This window comes from Zonotrichia leucophrys, chromosome 3 (assembly GCF_028769735.1).
Source record: "Zonotrichia leucophrys gambelii isolate GWCS_2022_RI chromosome 3, RI_Zleu_2.0, whole genome shotgun sequence".
Taxonomy (NCBI): Eukaryota; Metazoa; Chordata; class Aves; order Passeriformes; family Passerellidae; genus Zonotrichia; species Zonotrichia leucophrys.
Genome location: NC_088172.1, coordinates 29,063,716 through 29,088,636, shown reverse-complemented (window position 1 = coordinate 29,088,636; position 24,921 = coordinate 29,063,716). Strand labels below are relative to the sequence as shown.

At 38.3% G+C, this 24,921-nt stretch overlaps 1 protein-coding gene across 2 annotated transcripts in view; it reads right to left on the bottom strand.

Annotated features, from left to right (window-relative positions):
- Positions 1 to 758: 758 nt before the first annotated feature.
- The window catches only part of LPIN1 (lipin 1), a 50,542-nt gene continuing 26,379 nt past the window's right edge, over positions 759 to 24,921 (bottom strand). Inside the window, exons 11-21 of one of the 2 annotated variants that reach the window (XM_064707734.1) lie at positions 23,123 to 23,192; positions 20,468 to 20,545; positions 20,253 to 20,345; positions 17,559 to 17,632; positions 15,421 to 15,565; positions 12,590 to 12,738; positions 10,862 to 10,948; positions 9,324 to 9,476; positions 7,377 to 7,491; positions 5,157 to 5,260; positions 759 to 4,322 (exon numbers count right to left, since the gene is read on the bottom strand). In XM_064707734.1, coding sequence (XP_064563804.1) covers positions 4,163 to 4,322; positions 5,157 to 5,260; positions 7,377 to 7,491; positions 9,324 to 9,476; positions 10,862 to 10,948; positions 12,590 to 12,738; positions 15,421 to 15,565; positions 17,559 to 17,632; positions 20,253 to 20,345; positions 20,468 to 20,545; positions 23,123 to 23,192 — 1,228 coding nt within the window. In that variant the 3' untranslated portion in view covers positions 759 to 4,162. The remainder of the gene's footprint in view (positions 4,323 to 5,156; positions 5,261 to 7,376; positions 7,492 to 9,323; positions 9,477 to 10,861; positions 10,949 to 12,589; positions 12,739 to 15,420; positions 15,566 to 17,558; positions 17,633 to 20,252; positions 20,346 to 20,467; positions 20,546 to 23,122; positions 23,193 to 24,921) is intronic. The other variant, XM_064707735.1, reaches the window with a different exon arrangement.

Below are 24,921 nucleotides of genomic sequence, written 5' to 3'. Positions count from 1 at the left end.
CTCCAGAGCTCCAGGGTAAATGTTTATACAAGGCAGAGACATACAGAAGATAGAGAACACTGAAGAAGCAGTGACTGCAGGCTGCCCAAATACGGCTGCTCTTGTATTTTTAATAGAGAACTTGAGATGCCGCAGAGCCTTATCAACCCCAAACATCTTTGTTTCCATACCAGCACTCACAGGCCTGGCAGTTATCACTGCACTGCAGTGAGGCTGCTCAGCAAACCTGGCAGGGCAGCAAAAGGCACCACTGTGTTCTCAGGGACAGGAGGAAAAAAGGTTATTGGCTTTTCCCCAGCAGGATGGCCTATGTCAAAGAGAAGCCCACAAAACAGGCTATCTGGTCTCACTGCCATGGATGGAAGACAGCATCCCCACTCAAAACAGAGGGACAGCTTTTGCTTAGGTCACACTAGGAATTAGACAAAAGGAAGATTCAAAAAATTCTGGGCTGGGGTAGGATTCCTGACTGCTGCAATTTGCTCCAGTTCCCGTCTGGTTGCTCTTGGCTCCAAGGTGCTGTTCCCATGTCCCAACACAACCAGAGCCCAGATCCTGGCCCCATCTCCCTCAGTAAACTCTTTCAGATTTAAAAGGCTCTTGGTAAAACACTGCAGCTGAACAGCAAAAGTAATATAAGATACACTGGAGAGCCCCAGTAAGAAACAGGCAGTGGAGACTGGAGATACAAAAGCGATGCTTTACACATTCAGCAGTTCTGCAAAAGTACTCTGCCATTATCAAAGAACACAGAAAAATAGGAAAGTCAGGAAAAAATTTATTTTTGCCTTTATTACAATATATATTTCTACTCTTGTTGCATTCAGCAGATCAAAATGAAGTGTTAAAACTATTTTTATCACTGCAGTAGCACATACATATACAGAGTAAACACTGTATATAAATAGTCTTTCAAATAATAACCAACCATATCTACAAATAAAAAATATCCAATACCTCTTTCTCCTCCTTCCCCAAATTACAGCAGTAACAGTTTATGTTCAGCATAACTAATGTCACAAGTACAACATTCTTTCCCTCCCATGACCCAGCTGGTGGTGTGGTCATCAGCATCAAGAAAATAAACATTAGTCACTCCTCACTGCTGCATATTCTAGTTTCTGTGTATTGTATGAACAGAATATACTGTGATTTAATGTGTCTGCATACTTATGTTAATATGTTCTTTCTGTAACAAAAACCAGCATTACACTGCAAGCAAGGTTGATTTTTTTCTTTCACAGAAAGAGTAGCACTTTTTAAATATATTTTTCTGCTACATGAATTAACAAACCAGTTTAAATATTACCCTAAAATTATTCAGCTACCAAATCAAAATGTCTTATACGTTCTGGAAAAGTATGGTGATGTTTCTAGCAGGTCAAACCCTTGATTTTCATGTAAGTGGTTTTTTTTGTCAGTAAATTTGATTAAAGTTACAGCAACACACACTCCTGACAGTGTTCAGCTATATTTCAATTTCAGATACAAAGGGGGGTGCAGCAACTCAGAAGCGAAGCTTTGAACGTCACAGAATCACAGAAAAGTTGGTCAGAAGGGACCCCTGGAGGTCATGCAGTCCAACTTCAGCCTTAAAGCAGATGGATACCAACACTAGATCAAGTCAGCCATAACTGTGTTTAATCAAATCTTGAAAAACTCTGGGACAGATTCTGCAGCACCTCAGGGTCACCTGTACCAGCACTGCACTCTGGCCACAATCTGACAATTAAAACAGTTCCTTATTCACATTATCATTTTGTTTTAAATACTAAAGGCAAGAAACAACTCTAGATTGCCTATTTATTAAGTTATAAATAAATATATCACAGGCTTTAATTGTGGAGAACTTTCAGGGACCATATTTTCTGGTGGGAATTGCTGCATGTACCATCTTGGGAAAATAGATTTTAACTACTGTTAAGGATAAAAACCACAAAACTGACAGCCTCTCACTGAAGAGAACAGTTAGTTTTATTTTATATATTTTATATAATAAATGGATTGAAATAGGCCTTTACCAAAAATGAATTTAAATAGGATGCAGCTAGTACATCTGTCCATTTATTCAATGATTAATGACAAGTATTAATAGATAATTAAAGGAAAGTGTGGCTATATTTAGAGATGCAACCATCTCAGTTTGGCAATCTGCATTCCCCACTGATTGTCTTTCAGAGAATCCACCCCATATTTCTTACACCTTGAAGTAAAAAGATATTTGCATTTTCTTTAAACTTTCAAGAGAACATAATCACTTCTGGGTTGTCAAACACTTGTCAAACACACATTTCTTCCTCTCTGTGTCTAATCCTGATATGTCCAAAGCAGATATTTACCGTTCCTGAAGTAGCAACGTTCATGTGAAAGGAAGACCTTGGAGGGCTCTCCACTGCACACTGCAGCTATGTAAAGCATTGCACATGTTCTCATTACTATTGAAGGCACAGAGAAATCATAAATTGGCCCACTTAGAACCCAGATAAAGTCTTCAGCAGTAAAACTTAGAAAATCCCTACCAGAGAGTTCCCATCCTATCTACATTGAGATCTCTCTTGACATGCAAAACTAGAATTTGTTGTTACAAAAGAAATGTAAAACAGAGCAGCCATTTCCAAGTTTCTGGGTGATGAACAACCATAATCACATCTTAAAATGTCTCCTGGACCATTCTGCCTTCCTGTTATTAAACTCTTAAATGAAAACACTAGAAAGCAGCTGCAGAACACTTACCATAGCCTCAGATCACAAGCTGGCAGAGACCACAGCTTGTGAACCACCAGTGTAGTCATACTGAAATACAATATACATAGAAGCCCATGATGCCATTTTCAGCATTTCAGAGAACAATTAGACTTTTCAGTATAATCCAAAAGGAAAAAAAAATTTCTTTCCTATCTACAACATATTTAAAATCATTTGGCATGTGGGCACTTGGAGTCCATATTTTAAGTACCACATTGTATAAAGGCAGACCATTTGGAAAATGTTATCAACTGATCCACAGTATTGCTTTTAGTGCACACAGTTCAGTCTTAAGGCTGTCAAAAGCAATATCTACAGCTTGTGTCTGGATAAATATGGAAAAAAAAAAAAAAGGAGATTTCATTATCTTAAAGGAGAGTAAATTGCACTAAAAGTATCCATTCTTTATGATACAAAACAAAGCAAAAACATCCATACAGTAAAAACCTGAGATGTGTCATTCACCAGCATCAAAATTCACATTTTAACCAAAATAATATTTCAAACAAAACTATTCCATTTTGACAAAATCCTTATTATTTTTGGCTCAGTAAAAAATCTTCAACCTCAGCACACTGTGTGTGGGAAAGATGTGTTTACTGAAAATCACCCACTTCAGTAAGGTGGGCACTATCCACAGCGGCCTGTATCTTCCACCTGAATACGGACCTTGATCCAAAAAGCTACTCCTGAAGTATGATAGTTCCCAAACTGAGAAAGATTGGAAGAATCTGGCCATCCTATTTCATTTACTTTCTATTTAGAATACATATAATTTATTTCCTCAGAAGTGTCCTATGTCAAAACAGGCTGGAATCAATCAAACACAGCTCAATTGGTTTTGACAGCTACACTGATTTACATCTGCTGAGGACCTAGACCAGTAATTAACTCTTAAACAGTTGTTGGTCAAGCAAAGGAAGAGAGGAGGAATCATTTGCTCCTTCAGAGAGAAAGATTTTGATATATAGATTGTAATCCCTGTTTGTGCCACCAGATAATGTCAGGAATGGTGAGCACTTTCAGCTCCGTTACTGGTAAGGGGTTCTGACAGGATGGAAGATGGCTTCAGTGATGCAGAACAGAAGTGGAATCACTTTACAACCTTATGGCATGATTACCTGCAACCCCAACATCACTGCACTTTTAATTGACCTTATATAATGAAAGTGCATGGCAAAATTTGAGGAACTGGGAAAGGACCTAGAAAAGCAACTCCTATTCCTAACAAGACTCCTCTTGTCTGGAAACCTAAGTAGGTATGAAAAAGCATTCCTAAGTTTGCTCACAGCAGAAGAATACAATGCTCACAACTTCACAGATCCCAACTGAACTGTCAACAGCAAAAGCCAAGTGGTGTCCTTTCAACACAAGCCAACCCAGTCTTTGAGGTGAGACCAACAATTTGGAGATGTGATTAAGATGAGGCTGGATGTACATCCTGAGTTTCAAATGGTGGCAGAGGTTCTCTCCAGTAGGTGAACTGGCTGTAGGTGTCAGAACAAGGGAAGTCTGAAGAATTACTTCTTTTCAGCAAAGGGAAAATGTGATCTACCACTTCACAGAGTCTGACATAGCTGGAAAACAAAAAAGAATGCTGAACCACTTCAGACCATCTTTATTTTGAATTTTTAAACATCCCAACCACTAAGGCATGACTACATTTACAAACAGACAAAGTGCACAAGTCACCCTCCTCAAAGCAATAAAACTAAATTTAATTTTGGTGCCCAGCTTCCAGAAAGGATTCAGAGTTAGGATAAGAAATTCATTCTAATCTGTTCATTCTAACAAATGATACTTACCTAGTGAGAAACAGATGCCATTTTACACATAGATCATCTGCTAAAATATTCAAACACCACATTCTGCTTCTCCATTTCTGTCCAGCTTGGCTCAAGCAGGTCCCTGCTCAACTGATTATTCATATTTTATGCACATATGGCTGCCCTTCAATTAAAGACACCAACACTTAACATTACTAAAAGCCATTCCAGGGCTAGGGGTTACCAGTGCCTAAGCGTCTTCCTGGAAGCACTTGACTCTCTCTTCAGATTTTGTTTTCTGGCTCTTCTAGACAGGAGATCCAGGAAAAGGAAATTTTGAAAAGGCAGATGGTATCAGCAAACTAGTGAGTCTCATTTTTATGCAGACTAAATCATCCACTTTTAAATCTTTTACATTAATAAAGTAGATGGGATTTATTATACTAAATATAAAAAAAATCTTTTTGTCAGTTTAGCTGAAGGGAAGTGAAAAGTCTGTATTTTAATCTAAATCTTTTTTGTTTTGTTTGAAGAATTATAAAGAATCTTAATTACTAAAATTGAATGGATCTTTGGGCAACTTGAGTCATAAGTTAGAGCAAGTGAATTTAGTCCACGAAGTGTTAGGGACAAGAGATTACTTACGATGAGATGTTTGTCTTTGCATGCTCTTGTATAAGTTCTCCTTTGGGGTTGACTGTAAATATCCTGTTTAAAGAAACCCCCACTTGTTTGTATGAATAAACATCCTAAAAAGAAGAAAAAAGAAGAAAAATCATGATTTTGCCTTTGCAAAATCATGTGTAATCTTGCTGTAATATATTACACAAAAGAACATATTTACACAGAACTGGTACTAAATTCACCTAGTTATTGTGTGCCTGAAATTCTCCATTATGTTACAAATGAGGTCAGTCTAATGAAATGTTCATGAAACAGACAACTTCCTGCTAGATAAGAAGTTTGCCACTTCAGTTTAAACTGTTAATCAAAATCATGTTCATTTTTTTCAGTAACTTCCCTTGACACAATAATAACATTCAGTAAAGAACTAATGACACTTGGTGTAAGAGCACATTAACACCTTCATTTTTCCTTCACAGAATATTTAATGTCCTGTGTGCATTGTACCAAGTATGTTACAACAGTGCACAGAGGTTAAAATGTAACTGACACATAAAACAGGAATTATTTTTTAAGGGCAAGGTCACAAAATTCATAACAAATATGTCTATACTAAAGCCATCACTTAGCTCTTGAGTTCAGATTTGTGGCATATTCATATGGCATACTCCATGTCAGAACAAGGGAAAAAGAAGGGAAAGCAAGAAATATATGCTAAAACAGCAGCAGTTAGCCACAGCAGGTAATGCAGATACAACTATGGGAAGTACAATTAGAAATCAGAATTAAGAATGTCTTCTACAAAATTCAGAATGTTAAAGAAAACAAATAAGTTTTGATCTGCTCTGAAGAAAAGCTCAACAAAACCAAAGTTGAAAATATCTCCCAGAAGATCAGAGCAAAATCAATTTCCATTTTGCTAACATAAATCATGGTTTCAAAAGCCAAGATGGTGAAAAACTGGAACATTACTGAAACCACAAAGTTTATTATTATTTCTATATTGTAAAGACTGTTCAAAAAATTAAGTAACTGAACAAAAGAGAAGAGCAGTCACTTCGAGAATTCAGCATCACCTCAAGAATTCAGCATCATGGCAGTCCACACACTGTCTACACCTGTAACACCCATGTGTACAGAAATTTCTCTGAGTTTGTTCTTGGAAAAAACAATCAAAATGAAAAACATAACAAAACAACAACAACAAAAAACCAACTTCAAAAAAAAACCGAAATAGAAAAACAACAGAAAACCCAGAGCAGAAAACTGAGAAAGCTGTGATCCTGAGCTATACAAAACCTGTGGCACATTGCACACCTGAAGCCTGCACTTTGGCAGCAAGCATGGGAGTGAGCTACCAGTAATTACTTTAGAAACAGTAACTTACTGTTTTACTTGAAATAGTATTGAAATAAATTCATTATTTTAATGCATGTTTCCCTGAGGTTCAAGTAAAAATGGAACTAGAAGTAGTTATTATCGGTAATATAACATCAAAGAAGTTTTTAAAATGTTATTTCATAATCCTATGTTTAAAGGTGCCTGGATAATGGAAACTAAGCTGCCTATAATATAACAGTTCAATACAGCAATGGGATAGTGAGGAGCTCTGTAAGCTCTGACAGGATGCTTTTAAAGAAGGAGTAATTACATGCCAGGGTTCCCCCTCAGCCCAAGCCCATGAGACTGTTTCCTCCTCTAGATGCTTAACAGCATTCTCTGGTCCAGGGCAGGAGCCTTCTATAGCCCAAATATCCAGTCTTCCAACAGGTGACAGATCTGTCCTTCCTTTTCTATGTCTAATACATCACTTTCCATCCTTTTCTATGTCCAATATATCACTTTCCATACAAAGTAGAACCTTTTGACTTCAATGGGACATTCGAGGTCAAGTGTACTTATAGTAGCGTAAATCCCACCAGTATTAATCTGGAATATTTTCTGTCTGCCCACAGTTACCTCACTGCCACTGTATCCGTGTGGATTAAAATGAGATCACTGTTTCTACACAAGCTTAACTGCCAATTTATGCAGATATAACCTAGTTACTTTGCTGCTCTTCCATCTCAATCCTACATCATGGTATTTTTGAGGAAGAACCTTAATACTTTCTTTTGTACAGGGCCTAATAAAATGTGTTTAATTTTCATTTAAAGCTTCTAGGTTCTAATACAACAGAACCATGAAATAACAGCAACATTTCTGTTCTCTGCAATAGAAATAAATTCAGCTATTACTTACAGCAGGTCTGTTTCCAAAAGCAGCATAAAAGGGTTCTGTGTTAGGATAAAACAAATTCTTGATGTCTGTCAAACACTGAACTTTAAATTTTTCTGGCTTCTTTTCTATGACCTCCCTGAAAAGATAAAAAAGGGAAGCTGAATAAGTACACATGAAATACACCACAAACCATGTTATCTTCTTTATTCAACATTTTCTATATATTGCTGCATAGCATCCACTCTTCTCCAATAAATTTTTTAGAAGTCAGATTGCCCATAAAGACAAAACAATATTCCCAAGCTTACACAATGGGCACAGAAAATAAATCCTCTGAAACAAGGTAACTTCTATTGAAGCCCACATTACAATGATGGCTACTGAGCAAGGATACTGGATTACAGAGAGTATCTGCTAAATCAATCCTTATGAGACATAAACTCTCACCAAGTAAACTGCCTCTTGAGAACTGCAGAATGGCTCATAGATTATATCAGCCCTCACTGTTTATGGTGCTTTTTTTTTAATTTTATTTTTAAAAGGATTGCTATCACCATATGTGATAGAAGCACCTCAGCCTGTTAAGACAGAATCAGAGTCAGGTTCTCCACCACTGCTGATTAGCAAAAGTTAAGGAATAAAGGAATCTTCTATTTCTCTTCAGCTACTTCTTGCAGAATAGAGAATTCATTAATGAACACAGGAGTTCTCATCTCTGGGCAAAAGCCCTTTCACAACAACTTCTCTTGGCAAGAGGACTAAACAGGTGGCAGAGTCTGGAGTTCCCATAACATAGGAAGATGCCAACACGACACAAAAAAAGTTAAGAAGCTCAGAATCCAAGATCCTAGTACCAACACAAATGTCAAGGAAGATGTGAATAGTACAGAAGCTTCATAGGAGTAAAGCAACCCTTCGGAACAGCAGATCCATGTATAAATCAATGCCTGAGAATGCGCAAAAGATGAATAAAACCACCTTTCCTCAGTCACACACACCTGATCTCAAACCTACAAGGATTAAATGTATGGATAAAACAGTGAAGTAATTTATTGCCTACACACCTCAGCAGTTACAATAGTGTACACTGAAAGATGGGCATTCCTTAGTCTAAACAAGGTACCAAAAGGAGTATCATTTTAAAGGCATTTCTAGATACAAGGAGTATAAGATAGCAGTAACTACTTTTCACTGCATTTATTACTTAATCAGTCTGAGAAGTGCACTCTAATACCTCCATGGTTTCTTATATTTAGAATGTGACTGGTAAGACAGCCTGTAGCATGTCACTCAATCAGGAGAACATCTGAACAACCTTCCATTAAAAATTCTAATGAAATATATCTTGTCACAGCAGCTTTTAACAGCTTAAAATATTTTCAGTAATCACTTGACATGCTTTGCTGAATTAGGCAGAAGGTACAATATTCATAATCTGTGCTGTTATTATTCACTCACCACAGTTCAACACCTAGGAAAGATAACATTGTCCTCACAGAATCCCACAGTGCAGTCAGGCATATAAAAAGTTCATTTCATTTTCACATTAATTTCTTCAAAAACCATCAAGAAATAACCTTCCACAAAAATATACTTATGCCAACTGGAACACCTTACAGGTAAAGACAAGAATGATTGCTATTAAAACGTCCACAGAAATACGGGAAAAATGTGGACATTTCTCTCTAAATATGAACACACAATGTTAAACACATGAAGTCACCAAGTTGTACCTACTGGTAAACAGTGAACACAGCTGTGCCTTAATATACATCTAAGATATAAACTAGGCAAAAATAGATATTGAGTATCTACTGAATTTTGGTCTTTCTCTAACAAAATTTCTTAATTAAATTTTGCACCAATATGTAAAAAAAATTAAATTATTAATTACTTCAAGCACTCCTACTTAAAAAAGCTGATAATCCAGACTCCACTTCCGTCTCTGTAGAAGCAAAATTGCATTACCTGTGAAGAGCTGAGAATAGGCTGCTTGGACTCAGCAAAACCGGCCCCTGAGGCAGCACAGTTCCTCTTTCATTGACCCAGTGCAAGTATCCTCTGGTCATGCCTGCCATTCCAATAGCTCGTGCTGAGCAGTACAAAAATTTATATCCATTTCTGTGAGCAGATATAAAAGAAACTACTTTAAAAATAAAGCAGGTGTCTAGACAGTAATAATTTGGAGGGTTTACTTTTACATGAATCAAATCGTGGCTGTTAAATAGTATGTTTAACCTAGACTTAATTTAAAAGAAGTAAAAACATTTATGCCAAAAAACTGGGGAATTAAAACCCATCTAGCTCCGCTGCATTTAGTGATTACACCTGAAGAGGGCTCATTTATCTCTGCTCCTCTCAGGACTTGTGACTCCTTATGGTTATCTTTCCACTCCTGTGTGGTAGAACCATTGTCCTTAGAATTAACTGGAAAGCCATCTGCAAAGAGGAAAACACTTGGCATGAAGCAGACAATGGTATATTGGCCTTTGCTGTATTAACAGTGTTGCATTTCTGCCTCTCAGGCCTCTGCAAAAAAAAGATGTCCAGCAGTAACACATTTTCTAAAGCTGGAACAACTTGAGCAACACAGTATGAGAAGTAATCTTTAACCTGACACTGAAATGAAAGTTCTAGCGTAAGTCACAGGTTGCCTTTGATTCTGCTCATGTTAGAACAGAATCCTATCTTATATTAGCTCAACTTAGTATCTTACTTTCCAATTCCTATTGAAAAATTAATTTTCATAAAACAAAGACAGACTGTATTCAGTACACGCATGGTCATTAGATCTAACTATTAAGCATTTATATGGAGTTCTGCTGTAATATAGCCACGACATAATTAACTCAGTAATTTGAAAACCAACATGACTCAAATCTATTTTTTCCCCTATGTTTATGATCATCAAAGCCCTAACAACTGATAATGCTGGTAGGCACAGAAATAACAACTGCAATTAAAAAAATTAATTAACATTTCCACCAAATGTAATGCAGAGGTTGTACAAAAAACTCAGCATGTGAATGCCCAGACTGTCCTGTCTTTTCTGTGAACACGTTTGTCTAACATGCAGAAAAGTGTCTCTGGCATAATTTAGATTCCAATATCCATAATTTATAATTCATCATCCATGTAAAATAAAAAGCAATAAACGAACCTTAGCAGAACTCTAGTACACAGAACAAATCAGATTAACTAAGAGGGGAGTTGTGACATGTACCAGAGACTCCTCACACATTCATGATAATTTAAATATATAAGAAAAGCTGACATTCTTGCAATAAAAGAAAAACTCACAGATAGAGGGCTTTTGTTTTTGTTGTCACAAAGCAGGTTTTGCTCTGCATATCATGCAGGAGACATTTACACTGTGTAAGCATCACTAAAGCAAGAAGATACTGATGAAATTGACATCCTTATAGGTTAAGAGAAGCCTAGAGAAATTTAATTTTTTACATGCAAATGAATAGCCACAGATGCATGCAGATTTACTGAATACTCACTGGCTCACTTTATGGTACAACTTTGCAATCCCTTGGTGCGTCCAGTCTTTGCCAAGAGTTGGCAAAATATGACCTAAAGTATCTGACCTAAATAAAGGAAAAACAATATAAGTGAGCTGAAAAAACCCCATACTTATAATAACAGTCAAGTCTAATACAAATCCCACTAACTTACTTGGAAGCTGCAAATGGTAAAAGGTATTCTGTAAGGAACTGATTGTCATCAGAAGAGAATTAGTTTATTTCCCTTTTTTTTTTTTTAGATAGACTGACATGCTCATCCTTGGCCATGTTGTTTAAATTGCTGCTGTGCCCAAGATGGATAAGCTTGTGCCCCAAAAGGTAATACAGAAGTCACAGCACACAAGCATCACTCAGACCTCTAGGAGGCCACCAATGCTAAACATAATTTTTGAGATTTATGTTAAATGTTTTCTAAATAAACCACACCTACCCATAACGGACATTTATGAGAAATTTAAAGTATGTGGTAAGTCACATTTTTGCTTACTTCAAACTAACTTCTCCACATTAAGCCAGGAGTTGGTCAGGTGTAAACTATTTTCAAATGTTCATTCTGGCTTCAATGTATTTCTGGCTTTATATGATAGAAAAATATTTACACTATAATAACAAATAGTGTAAATGAGCATCTTGCTTGACAAATTACTGTACAGATACACAGTAAGAAGTTCACACCCTGAATAACTTGCATCTTAGAGGAAGAAACATTGGGCAGTGGCTCAGGAAGGATTTGCACCAGCACTGTAAGGTGAAGTGATTCAATAACTCTGGGCAGATCAACAGCAGAAAGAATAGATCCCACTCACTTTATTGAAGCTTAAGAAAGCTAAATGGGAAGAGATGTTAATTTACATTGGCATCAAATGAGAAGTTTGACATACAATGGATAAATCACAAGGAAGAAGAGAATTTCAGTCTAAATCAAGTATTTTAATTTCCCACAGACTGTTCTTGAAAATTATTTTTCCTTTTTTTTCCTAATTAGATATAGCTAAGTTTGATTTTGAAATAAATTAATTTCAAAACAATTAAACATCTCACTACAAAAGACAATGCTTGTATTTTTATTTCATGCTTTCCCTGTTACACGGACAATTGTCTTCCCTAGTGTTAAATACAATAAATAAATAGAAACCAGCAAGTCAGTAAATCCTTTTGGTCACTCCAAAATTATGAGTTTTACCCCAAGTACTAATTTGAAACTTTCCATCAGATTCTAGCTCTGACATTGATTTTGGAGTCTCTAGTATTCTAAGTAATATGCCTAGCACTGGAATCCCCCGGAATGCCATTTAAAACAAAATTAATGTTTCTTTTTTTTAATTACTCCTTCATATTTAATTACTCCTTTTAATTACTACCTACATCATGAGTGTGATGCAACAAAAAGGTCAGGATTTTGCAGAAGGTCCTCCAATACTATCGTGAAACACCAACAGGTAACAAATAATGGGTACATATGGCATGTGTCTATTAAATTAGGAATTCAACTAAAGATTGTTGTATTGTTTGAAAGCCAAATGTAAAAATTAAAAATATTTAAAAAAAAAAAAAAACAACAACAACCCAAAACAAAGAAACAAAACATCCCAAAACACTTGTATATGAAGATTTTGTGATTGACACTCCTTGTTAATTATATTCTCCTTTAAACTAAAGAAGAAAACCCTTGTATATAAAGTCTCTCTCTGTTCATGCACTCACCGTGTGATTGTCCCATCAATATCAGAAATAACAACTTTATCATCCCAATTCCATAGGTAAATGGTGCCTTCACAGCGGCAAGTGCCTTGGTACTGGGTTGTAACACTAAAGGTCACATCATTGGGGCCATTCTTGAGCTTTAAGCTTTTCTGCAAGACATTAGCAGCAAGGTGATCAACAAACTAAGCATGTGAAATGGACACAGTGCAAAAGCTGCACATGAGCATTGCCTTGTTGTTTTTGGCTGGGGAAGCTGGTATGGATTTCTCCTCCCATAAAGTCAAATCCATTTGTGGGATTTTTTTGCCCAAAGACCAGGGTGTACTTGGGGGGTAATTCAGAAGGATAGGGAGAACCAGGATGTGCCCCAAGGAGATCTACCACTAGGGGAAAAAATCTGTGGTGTAAATTGTAGGCTGCAGGAAGCAAATTAACAGCAACAACATGAATTCATGAAGAATGAATTTTGCAAGGAGAAAGAGAAATTATATGATCACCTAAGCTGGACCAGTGTTGGTGCCAGCAATCAGGTATGCTGCTCACCTCTCCTGACCATCCATCCTGACACAATGGAGCCCAAGTCATGGATCTGGAGGGGTGAAGGAAGCCCATAGAATGGGAAAGTGGTATGTATATATGAAAGGATAGGATAGTAGTCCATGAAATGAATGTTTGGTATAGAGATGATTTAAGAATGCAGTGAAGTTGATCTTATGGGTAAGGAGGGATTTTGATAATGAGAAATAAATACAATGGAACAGTTAGAAGACATATCAATTATGTGGGACCTGAGTGTGATACAAATAGTAAGGAATGGGGTGGAAATTGTAATAGGTCTGGCTGAGCTGGAGCTCATTTCCCCACAGCCACTGTCACAGTGCTGTGCTTTGCACTGGCAGCTGGAAAGGTGTTGGTGTTTTGGGCACTGCTGAGCAGCACTGGCACAGCAGCAGCACTGTCTCTCCAACATTCCCTCCCCATCAAGGGGCTGGGGGTGGGCAGGATCCTGGGAGTGGACACAACCAGTCCAGATAATCCAAATTCACCAAAGGGTATTTGGGTTATCTGGACTGGTTCTGTCCCCTCAGCTTAGATATAAAAGTTAAGGAAAGGAGGAGGAACAAGGGGCGTTTGTTATTTTACAATGCTTGCCTCCCACAGCAGAAGCCCTGCTTTCTAGCAAGTGGCTGAGCATCCCTCACTGGTGGGAAGCAGAGAATATATTTGTTTTTCTCTTTGCTTATCCACCTTGTGTTCTCTCCCCCGTCCCACTGAGAAGGGAAGTGACAGAGTGGCATGGCTGGGCACCTGCCATCCAACCAGTCAACCCAATTTGGTCACACTGAATTTTATTGCTTTCAGAAGAGGTATTCTAAAAGACAACATCAGAGGTTTACCCTGTGTGGTGTATACTAGGCATTGATTTAGAGAACAAAACAAATAAACAAAAAAAATTCTGTTTCACAGTCATGTAAATTTAAAAAAAAAATCCCTAAATGTTCACAAACAGTAACAAATGATGGAATAGGGACCATCTATGGGCACTTCCCACTCCAAAACAAAGATACTCCAAAAGAAAGATATGCAGAGAGAAATGTAAGAAAAAGTCGCATAAACTCTAATTAAGACCTCTGCTAGGGAGATTTGTGTTCTTCATTATTTTATCTTTTTTGTAAAATAATACATCTCTCACACCAAATGAACTATTAACCTTCAGCCTACACTAACTATCCTTAACTCTCCTACTTTGCTACTCTTCACTGTCTCCTGTGCCACTTAGTGACATGTGGGGCAAGAGGCTACTGATTTGATTCTATTTGAGAAGCTAGATGTTCATTTTCCCAAGACCTGTAGGAATTCAACACTCTTTGTGTATCTTTTTCTTCATTATCTTTCTTTGCAACTTCTCAATTAGCTAAAAAGTGAAAAGGAGGTGAGAATGCAGAACTCATGGGTAACTGGTGAATCTCCCCCACTTTTAAACTAATTTAAGAGCAGATTTAACTTCAGCTAATTTCTGCAAGGTTTCTGAAACTGTAAAGTCCCACTTTATTTTGTAACCCCTGCTCTCTCTTTCCAACAGAAAATACCCAACACATCTCATCTGTCTCTTGGGAAAAACTGCATTTCTTACAAATTATCCAGGCAGTGAGTGATGGGCTGTTAAATGCTGTACGCCTCATGTGAGATTCCTTCAGAAAATTAATTATCTGTACCTAAGATGACAAGTAGTATTTCCCTATAGTAGCCCATTTTTCCAGATCAAATTGAAATGTGCAGAACACAAAACTGCAACAGTTTTGTCATCATTAGCCAAAACACCTCTGTCACAGAGGAAGAGAATTGGCTTCAAAGAAATTAATAAGCTACAAAGAAATCAATAGCCTGGGCTCCTTATAAATTCACAAGCAGCTCTTTCAGAAGTTACTAACAGAAAACTGTACTCATGCAAAATATGACTATCTGCCTATAAATGAGAGAAAAGGAATAGAGAGGAAGGAGAAGAAAGAGAGGTCCGTCAACATATACACATTTCACATACTACAAGGAAGGAAGTGGTTCCAATACACTTACTCAAGTGACAAATACACACTTTGGAATTTGATATTTTTCTAAATGAGATCCCACCTCCAAACCCCAGCACTTGCTGCAAGGAACAACATTCATGTTTAATACAGAAAAGAGAAGGGAAAAGGCTTTTTTGAAAAATATAATGAGAGAGAATTAAATGCAAGATGTAAGAGCAATTAAGCTTTGAAGCCTGAAAAACAGTAAAGATTTATGTTGTGTTAGAAATGCCATTTCAGGACAAGGATGTAAAATTAACTCACAAGTTGGTCAGAAGTGAGTCGAAGTGATTTTTTGTAACTGATTCCAGACAATAATGAGAGATGACTGGAGTTGGCTTGCAATGACCCGAGGTTTTGTTTGGCAGCTCTTGGGTCTTCATCGCTTGAAGAAGATTCATCTTTTATTCTGGAACATTGCACACACAGAAAATGATGCCCGTTATCATGCCCGTAAATGCATCTCAGTAGCCATTAAAAATGCATTAACAGTGAGTCACCAAATAAGTCATTGATTCTCTGCTACCAATACTGTCTCACAGGAGGTCATTCATATCATGGGTTTTAATTTATCAATGAAGTACCAAACTTCCATTCACACATTGCCCATTATTCAAACTTGGATTGTTACAGGCAAGTGAATGGCTATAACAGTTTTCATTACTTAAATTTACTGAATTTAATTAATGTATTATATTAATTCAAAAATCTCATATGATGAAAAAATAATACCCATTAGATACTGTAACTTTAAAAATCCTCTGTTCTCAAAAGAGGCACTTGGTATGCTGGATTTCTCTGTCCCTCTTCTCTCCTCCCCCAAAAAATCTAAAAATTAATTTTAAAAAAATGCAGGTTATGGAAGTTTTATTATACAAAATAACTCCTCATGTTCTTTCAATGAGCAGCTTCAAATAACAGGATTATTCATTTCCAGGATTTGCAGGATTACCCTGTTCAGAATACAATGATGAAAAGTCATAAAACCTGAGCTCCCTCACACTACTCTGTTTAAATACACATTGGAATAATTACTTTTGTTCTCCTACAAACATTTTTCAGAAACTTCTTAAGGGTATTCTACCTCAGAAAGAATGTTTTCCTACAGTAAAAAATCCTGTCACTGTAGGTGTAACTTAAAACTCTTTCAGATCCTACAAATCTGATCTTTAAAACAATCAGTATTTGGCCTTTTATTGCAATCACACCTGGAGGTATGTTTGGTAGTGTTGACCCAATATCAAGGTACTGCATGTCATGACTAGCAACGTTTAAAAGCCTATCTTATCCTTTGTGATATGTGATCTCAAAAGCTTTACTCAACATCCCACTTGTGATATTGCTTGCAAACAATAAATTTTTAATGAGAGATTTCTAAGGCCAGCTAAAATTTAAACAAAGAATACCAATTTCAGAATCTAGTCTGCTTGCACTCTTAATCCCACTTTAAACCTTGTTTTTAAACAACCATGTAAGAAACAGACCTATATGTCACTTGTCATCCTTAAAAGGAAAATCAACCTTTCCAATTAACTCTGCTTCTCAGTCTCAGAGAGGCAACAGCTAATCTCCTACAGAATGAGGGATCCTCCTTCCAGCACATTTGCCTGGACTGCAATTGCTGACCACCAGAAAGAATGAGAGCTTTTTGTTTCAGGAGGGTGACCCCTGAACCTCACTTAACGAGCATAAAGCGTATTTGAATCTGTTCCTTTTCAGCTGTAACTGCAGCCAGCACAAACAAGATGTGTTTACATTAAGATGCATAGCACAGAAAAGGGACAAGGTAGGAGAGCTGTCCCTGGTTAACTCATCCCTCTAAAGCAAGCTAAAACTCGTGCCATGGAACCCACAAAGGTGAGATTCTGGCTGTACAGTGTGATTGTTAGGAGCACAAGAAGGAAGAGACTTCTGCAATCCTGGAAAGAAGCAATAGAAAACCGTGACTATTGCCTGTGAAAAACACTCTGGAAAGTCCCTTAACTTTCCAAAATATGCAGGAACCAATTAATTTTTCAGGCCATAAATCTAAATAAATAAAAAAAATTTAAGCAACTGGGATCTGACAACAGCTTGGGCTCATCTATGATGTTCCCTTAAAAACTCTAGAGAAATACATGTAGCTTTGGAGAACTGCTCCAATTAGAGTGTGTTTCCAAGGGACTGGAATGTGAGTCCCAGAGCTGCCAGCCAAACCACAGAAATGCCAGAATGCACCCACAAGGTCTGCAGCCCTGCCACGGGTAGGGGCCTCCTATTTGCACTTCTGTGGTCCAATGAGTAACAAATTTAAAATATTTCACTGACACAGTATTTCTTTGTTTCAATAGCTGAGGTAACTTGCTTTCATTTTTAAATGACCACTACTGCTTGTTTCAGGTACAGATGATTTTGAGGGGTACCTGTTTGCCCTGCTCATCTGTGAAGATTCTTCTGTAAGTCCACTCTCACTCATGCCTTGCTCTGGTTTTGTTTCCTGTAAAAATACAAGTATGAGTAGCTGTGCATCTCCTGTTGAGCAGAAAGTAGATGTTTTTAGGAAAATAGTTGAAAATCAAATTCTGCCTTGTACAGATGTCATGGTTTGAGCCTGGCACAGAGCCAGTGCCCCCCATGAAAATGCCTCACCCTGGTGTCTGCTGTGAGATGTGACCAGGAATAAGCAAAACAGGCTCTAACTTAAACATAAAGACCACTTTATTACTTTAACTACAGGAAAATAGGGAGAGACTATAAGGGAAAAAAAAAAGAAAAGAATTGAAAACCTTACAAAAAAACCATTTTCCTCCTCCCCCACCACCTGACTTTCCCAATCCAATACATTCTCTCAAAAACACCAACTGCCCAGCCCGGCACGACACTTTAGTATACTCAAACTGCAGTTCATGAAGAGGAAAGGAGTCCTTCTTGTTCCATAGGCTTCTCCTGGAAACACACTGAAATCCCGGATGCTTCCTTGTCACTTCGGCACCGCCCGGGAAAAAAAAAAAAAAGTCCTTTTGCCGCTTGTGACATGTTCCTTCCATGCTCAGTGCTCTCACCACCGAGACATGGCCAGAGCTGCTTTTAGGGTGGTCTTTCAAGGATGCCTTGTCTCACTCCAAAAAGGCACAGTCTCTGCTTTTGGGACAACTGTCCCCCCCATATTTTTCCAACCCCCTGGGGCCGGGGGGTCCTCACGAATGAACCCTCCTGGTTTTGAGGCACTGCCTCCCCCTAAATGCAGTCTGTGTCACAGGAACAACTGAGTCCATGGCTACAAGAAAAAGTCCAGCCAAAAGGCCACTCCAAATCATCTCTCCCCATCCAATCATCTCCACAATCTCCGGGCCAAGTCATCTCATCTCTCATCTCCCTTCTTATTCAGCTTCGAGGAGGATTAGCATTTTTGTAAGGCCCCAATCATGCAAGAAAGGGTTAAAAGTTTCCAGTCTCTGCTGTCGGTCCCGGAGCGACTCCCACGCACGCTGCCCACACGCTGCCGCTCCGGCCGGGCAGTCTCCCTCCTTCTCCTCCTGGCTGGCTGCTCTCCTGGGGGGAGGGGGGGGGTGGGGCTGGCTGCCCGATGTCTCGATGTCTCTTGGGGCTCCCCCACCCTTCCATCCTGAAAGCCCCCTCAACCCCCTCCTCTGTCCAGGCCCCAGGCCTACCGCATGGCTGGCCCTCCCCCGCCCAGCCGCAGCGGGCCGGGCGGGGGAGAGATCTGACCTCTTCGCCCGACGATGTCCAAAAGAGGAAGTGCCAGGGCAGTGCCTTGCTTTTAACCCCTGTGTATTCTCGGAGGTGTGTCCAAACCCCACTGGCTACACCAGGTGTCAGTATGAAACCCAAAACCTTCATTGGTTTGACCACAGCTTCCCAGAATTCCCACTCCTTCCTGGTCAAACCATGACAACAGACTTGGTAAAAATCAACTGTGTGTTTGTCTCCTTTGTTTGCTGGCAAATTAAAACCCTTAAAGAATAAAGGCAGTACAAAGAACTAAAAACTGCAACCATAGAACTCAGAACAATAATTAAGATTAAGTTTTGCAGGGAAGAAGTAGAGAGATATCAGGTTTAACATCTAGCACTGTTGAAGTTCTGGGATTGACTCCATAGCTACGCAATTCATACACCTCAAATAGCTAGATTTCACCTGAGAAAGTAAAGTATGACTTGGGAGAAGGAAAAAAACCCCACAAATTACCTTTCAGAGAATCATTTAAATCTTAAATCCAGTAAAACTTGCTAAAGTGCTTTTATCTTGAGTAGATGCTGAACACTACCAAAGTCATTCCACAAGATTTTTAAATAGTGCTTTACATAGTTCCATTTAAAGTCACCACAGCTCAAGAGATAATCAAATACTTCCAGAGAAAATCCTGAAAAGTTCAAACAACTAGAATCTCATGCTCTGAAATCGACACCCACAGATCAGTACAATGGTTAGCTCATGCAAGGTTAAAGGAGTTCTTGACAGAGGCACAACCATAAAATTGTATTAAAAGTTATTTTCTCCCCTCAAGTACTAATGCTTCAGTAGTATAAATTAATATGAAGAGGTTTTACTAGCCAACAATATTTCACATAAAGCTTTGGATTTTTTAGTTTTCCAATGTTCATCCATGACTAAGATTATTATCACAAACTTCTAACGCTCTGACAACAAACTCAAAAATATTTTCAAACCAATATATATAGTCAGTTTGGCATCTTAGGTTTTGCTGAGTTTTACAGCTCACTCTACTCATAAATATGCCTGCTCTTCAACCTTCGAAAGAAAGATGCTGAGAGGTAGGTAATCTGAGTGAAAACTTTAAATTAGTGGCACAACTCTGATTCTAGGTTTCCAAACAGAGATTTAATACATTAGATACTACTGCTTCAGATCTGTGTAATGAAAATAAATCAAAACTCTTCAGGCAAATGTTTCAGGTAGGGTCTGATCCAAAGCTTTTAGAAGTCAAAGCAAACCAGACTCAGAACATGTTTAACGTGCACACCCTCAGCCAAACTGAGTAGCAAGTTACCCTCTGAAGTTCTGAGGGATGAGTATGCAGATCCCAGGCCTCCCACTGCAAGCAGAAGGAAACTCAGCTTGCTTCTTAAACTTACCTCTTTAATAGTGCTGTTCCTCCCTCGCCATGAAAACCACCATCTTCCACCTTTCTTTGGCATCTTGTCCCTCATTATAGATTCCACAGTTGCCTGTGATAAATGGATGGTAACATAAAAAAGGCCCAAAATAAAGGACAATCTGACATACATAAATGAAAAAGTGCCAAACACACAGTTTTAACTGATAATAAATAGAATAAAAGTAAACATACTGTCTGTGGACCATAAATTCTACTAAAGCAAAATCTAATGGTATCCAGAGCTGCTCTGAAGTAACTTAAGCATGAATACTTATGGTATTTTTAAAAGGAAAATGAAAAAGAAATCAAATCAAAGAAGAAAAAAAGCATAAAGAGATGTTAGTATAAGGTCTAGAATGGAGAATCTGCTATTTCTAAGTTTAGTACAAATTAGACATTAAAAAAAAAATCACTTCCTAAAGGAGGCATCATGCAAAACAGTAACAAACTGACATGCAAGAGTTATTTACGAAGTTTGTATTCAATCACCAGCTTAGCAAAAAGTAAAGAAGTTGCTATCTTCTATGAGTTTATGAGTTATGAGTTTATGAATTATCATGCTATGAACTTGACTGAAAATGTTAGAATAGTTTCTTTTATAAACCTTTTCTACTTTACATTGGTTCTACAAACTAGACACCAGTAGAAAAGCTCTTTCAATCCATAATGACTGGAGCCTTATGCATTGTAACAAGGAGAGCTGAATTCTTTCACTCAGAGAGAAGCAACAGATGAATGGGAAAATATTAAGGTAAAAGTGGCAACAGGGTTTGTTACACCCTAGACCAGCTTGGACACTGTATTTCTGAGATGACAGCTTCCATTGCAAGTAAGGTCACCAAAAGAAAGTTGTGATGTTGATTAATGATTTTTAAAAAAATTTTTAAAACTAAGAACTCTTAGCAATTAAGAGGAGACTGTGTTCAGATAATATGTGGCACAATGGATCCCTTTTCTCAATCTTTCCATAGGTTTTCTTCACTATGTCATCTAAAGTATATTAGAAAAAAAGATATGACAGAAAAATAAAGTTGAGATTTTCAAACAAAAAAAAAAAAAAAACAGGGAGCAGATGGAGCTACAGAGAATGGAGTGCCACAATTGAGAACAACAGCAACAATTTAAGGGGAATCTCAACCACATCAAGAACTTCAAGCAGATATCCCATAAACTCAGTGGGGGAATTCACATGCTTACAATTAAATGTGCATATAAATGTATTTTACAGAACACCAGTAAATTCTTTTTGCATAAAGATCCATTTTCAAATATTTCATAAACTGTTTATTATTAAAGTATCTTAGTATTTCAATTATTTAACCTCATTACTACAGCAAATCAAAACTCTAAGTAACAAGTCATGAAGAAAACCAGTAGGATGACTGGTAACATAAATGAGTCATTTTAGTTTCAGAGGTACAGTAAACCAAGCAAACCTTTCCAAACATACAGATTGTTCAAACTATAAATATTGGCTTCTCCACTAAATTAAAACTGCACTCTCAAGAAAGTTATCAGCATTCAGAATATAAATTAACCATTAAAAAAATCCAAGCACATTGAATTACACACTCATAGAAGATTTTTCTCAACTGATAACCTATATGAATAATGACATAAGTATAAAGCTGTTGAAAAAATTGCCATCTGCTGTAACATTATGGAAAAATATTTTATAGCACTTCTTTCCATTTACACATCCTAGGCAAAATCCAAGACATCTGGCTCAGGCTTTGAAGTGTTTAATTTAAAATGTAGTTACCTTACGTTATTTTTATTGCCAATGAAGACCCAAGAGGCACCTATCAAGATCTGAATCACACTGTGTGAGCACCCAACAAATATAGAGTAGGGTAACTATGTACCTTCTGTGGGCATTGGAGTTCCATGGGATGAATCCCACTTTTGATGATTACCAGAACATTTGCAGTAATGCACAAAACATCTGGCTCTGTGACATCTTGGAAATTCAAGCAATGTTTACCAGATATTTGAGATTTTTAGGCTCAATTTATTTTATACTGGGATGGTACCACACAGCTGTACATGACTGCATATAGAGGTAACGTGGCACTAAGAAAGAAACACTGGCAGAGAGTATTCTGGGCTTTGGAGAAAATTCTAGTCCACAGTGATAGCAACAGAGATAGCATTTGAATTCACACATATCCCAAAGATATGTGAAGTGCTGCAAATGGCAGGAGGAAAGTTTAGGTTCAAAAATTTATTAAATCCATGTCTAACCAGGACACAAAATAGGGGTAGTGGTTATACTACTTCTTTATATACATTTACAGTATTTCTGGCATGAGCACCTACGTGGCACCAGGTCACGTGGCACTGAACTAACTTCTTCAGCACATTTATATAGGCCAAAACACAGAGTCATACAGCTATCTGGCACTACCTACCTGGGTTATGAACAACCAACTGAGAAACAAAAAGCTAGCAAGCTGCAGGCCTTCTTCATCTAGTATTTAAACCTTATTCACTGAGATTATTTGTATTTATTTAATAATATATGCAGTATAGATATAAAACAGAAAGCAAACACCAAGTATGCAGCTACAGCAAACACTAACATGGGTCAATAAAATTTATGTTTCAAATCCTTATTAATTAAATAAAAAAGAAGTTTTCCTACTTCAAAATAGTTGTAATAAATTTAGCCTAGCAAACAAACACTATTCACAGACCAAACTCAGTCCTTAACGTAAGATAAATGAATGGCTATATGTGGGTAGATTTTACTGATGTGCAAATTCTCTTGTACAACCCATTTCCCTCCCTTAATCAGCGGTACCTTTTAAAACTCCTCCTCTTACCAGCCTTCATGTTCAATCTCACCTTTGGCAAAGGTTTCTGGAATGCCTGCATTGCCAGCAGAAGAGGACCAGCTGTCGTCCAGTTGTAGTACCTGGGCATGCAAGGGAGACAATTACAGCATTTTGTAATCCCAAAGCCCCAATTCACAATCTACCTGGTATTCACCACCTGGCAGGTTAAAGCCATGAAGCACAGAACAAACTCTGACCTGCACTAGTAATAACAGTCCCATCTTATTCCACAGAATGCTCACAGGTATTTACCACATACATTTTTCAGGGTATGCAATAGAAGCTAGGCCTTGAGCAGAAAGGGTGTTTGTCATATGTTACTCAAGTCATCACAGAATCACAGAATGGTTGGGTTGGAAGGGACCTTAAAGATCATCTAATTCCAACTCACCTGCCTTGGGCAGTGACACCTTCCACTAAATCAGGCTGCTCAGGGCCCCATTCAATCTGGTCTTAAGCACTTCCAGGGACATCCACCACTTCCCTGGACAACCTGTTTCAGTAACTCACCATCCTTATAGCAATAAAGAATTTTTCATCTAAAACTGTTCCCCAATATCATATCACTATTACCATACAAAAGGTTGCTCTCCCTCTTTTTTTTAAGTCCCCTTTAAGTACTAAAAAGCTGCAATGAAGTCTCCCCAGAGCCTTCTCTTTTCCAGGCTGAACCCCAACTCTCTCAGCCTGTCCTCACAGGAGAGGCACTCCAGCGCTCTGATCACCTTTACGTCCCTCCTCTGAACTTGCTCCAACAAGTCCATGTCCATCCTGTGCTGGAGACCCCAGGGCTGGATGCAGCACTGCAGGTGGGGTCTCAGCAGAGCAGAGGGGCAGAATCCCCTCCCTTGACCTGCCCCTGCTGCTTTGGGTGCAGCCCAAGACACATTTGCCTTTCTGGGCTGCAAACACACTCTTGGCCCATGTCCAGATTTTCAATCACCAGAACCTCCAAGTTTTTCTGTACAGAGCTGCTCTCGATGAGTTATCTCCCAGCCTGTACTCATATCTGGGACTGCTCGAAACCAGCTGCAGCACTTTGTATTTTAACTTCTTGAATTTCATGAGTTTCTTGTGGGCCCTTTCCTCAAGTTTGTCCAGGTCCCTCTGGATAGTATCACTTCCTTCTGTTGATTCCACTGCACCACTCAGCTTTGTGTCACCTGCAAATGCACTGAGGGTGCACTCGGTCCCACTGTCTGTGTCATTGACAAAGATATTGAAGAGCATCAGTCCCCAGGACAGAGCCCTCAGGGACACCAGCTTCCATCTGGACAGAGCTGTTGACCACAGCTCTCTGGCTGCATCCATCCGGCTACAGTCCTTATTATATTCCTCTGTATCACAGCATAAGCCATACTTCTGCAAGCTTTTTTCACTGTTTTTCCATCAAGGAGCCACATAAAACTTAGGGGCTGTAGTCTGTAGGATGTCAAGCTCCTGTTATTACACACTGAACATGGCTCAACCCTTTGTTGCAGACAGTAAAACAATTAGAGAATCCATTGTCTAGGGAAGATGAAGTTCACATGACATTAAGAGAAGATGATATTCAAGATCCTCACTAAGGTCACCTCTCGTCCCAATAAATTCAGCAGGCAGATAAATACTACCAACAGATTCAGAGAACAGTGTCAGGGAAGCAATGAGTGATTCACTTCAGACCACAGAGAGCTGAGGTCAGGTATGAGGCTGACCACAATATAAACTATCACCTGGTACAGCAGCCTTGCATGAGCCATGGCTGTGAACAAGGGTAGCCAAATCTCTCTAAGAGCAGCACAAAGCCATGATCTCTCCTCTGTTTGC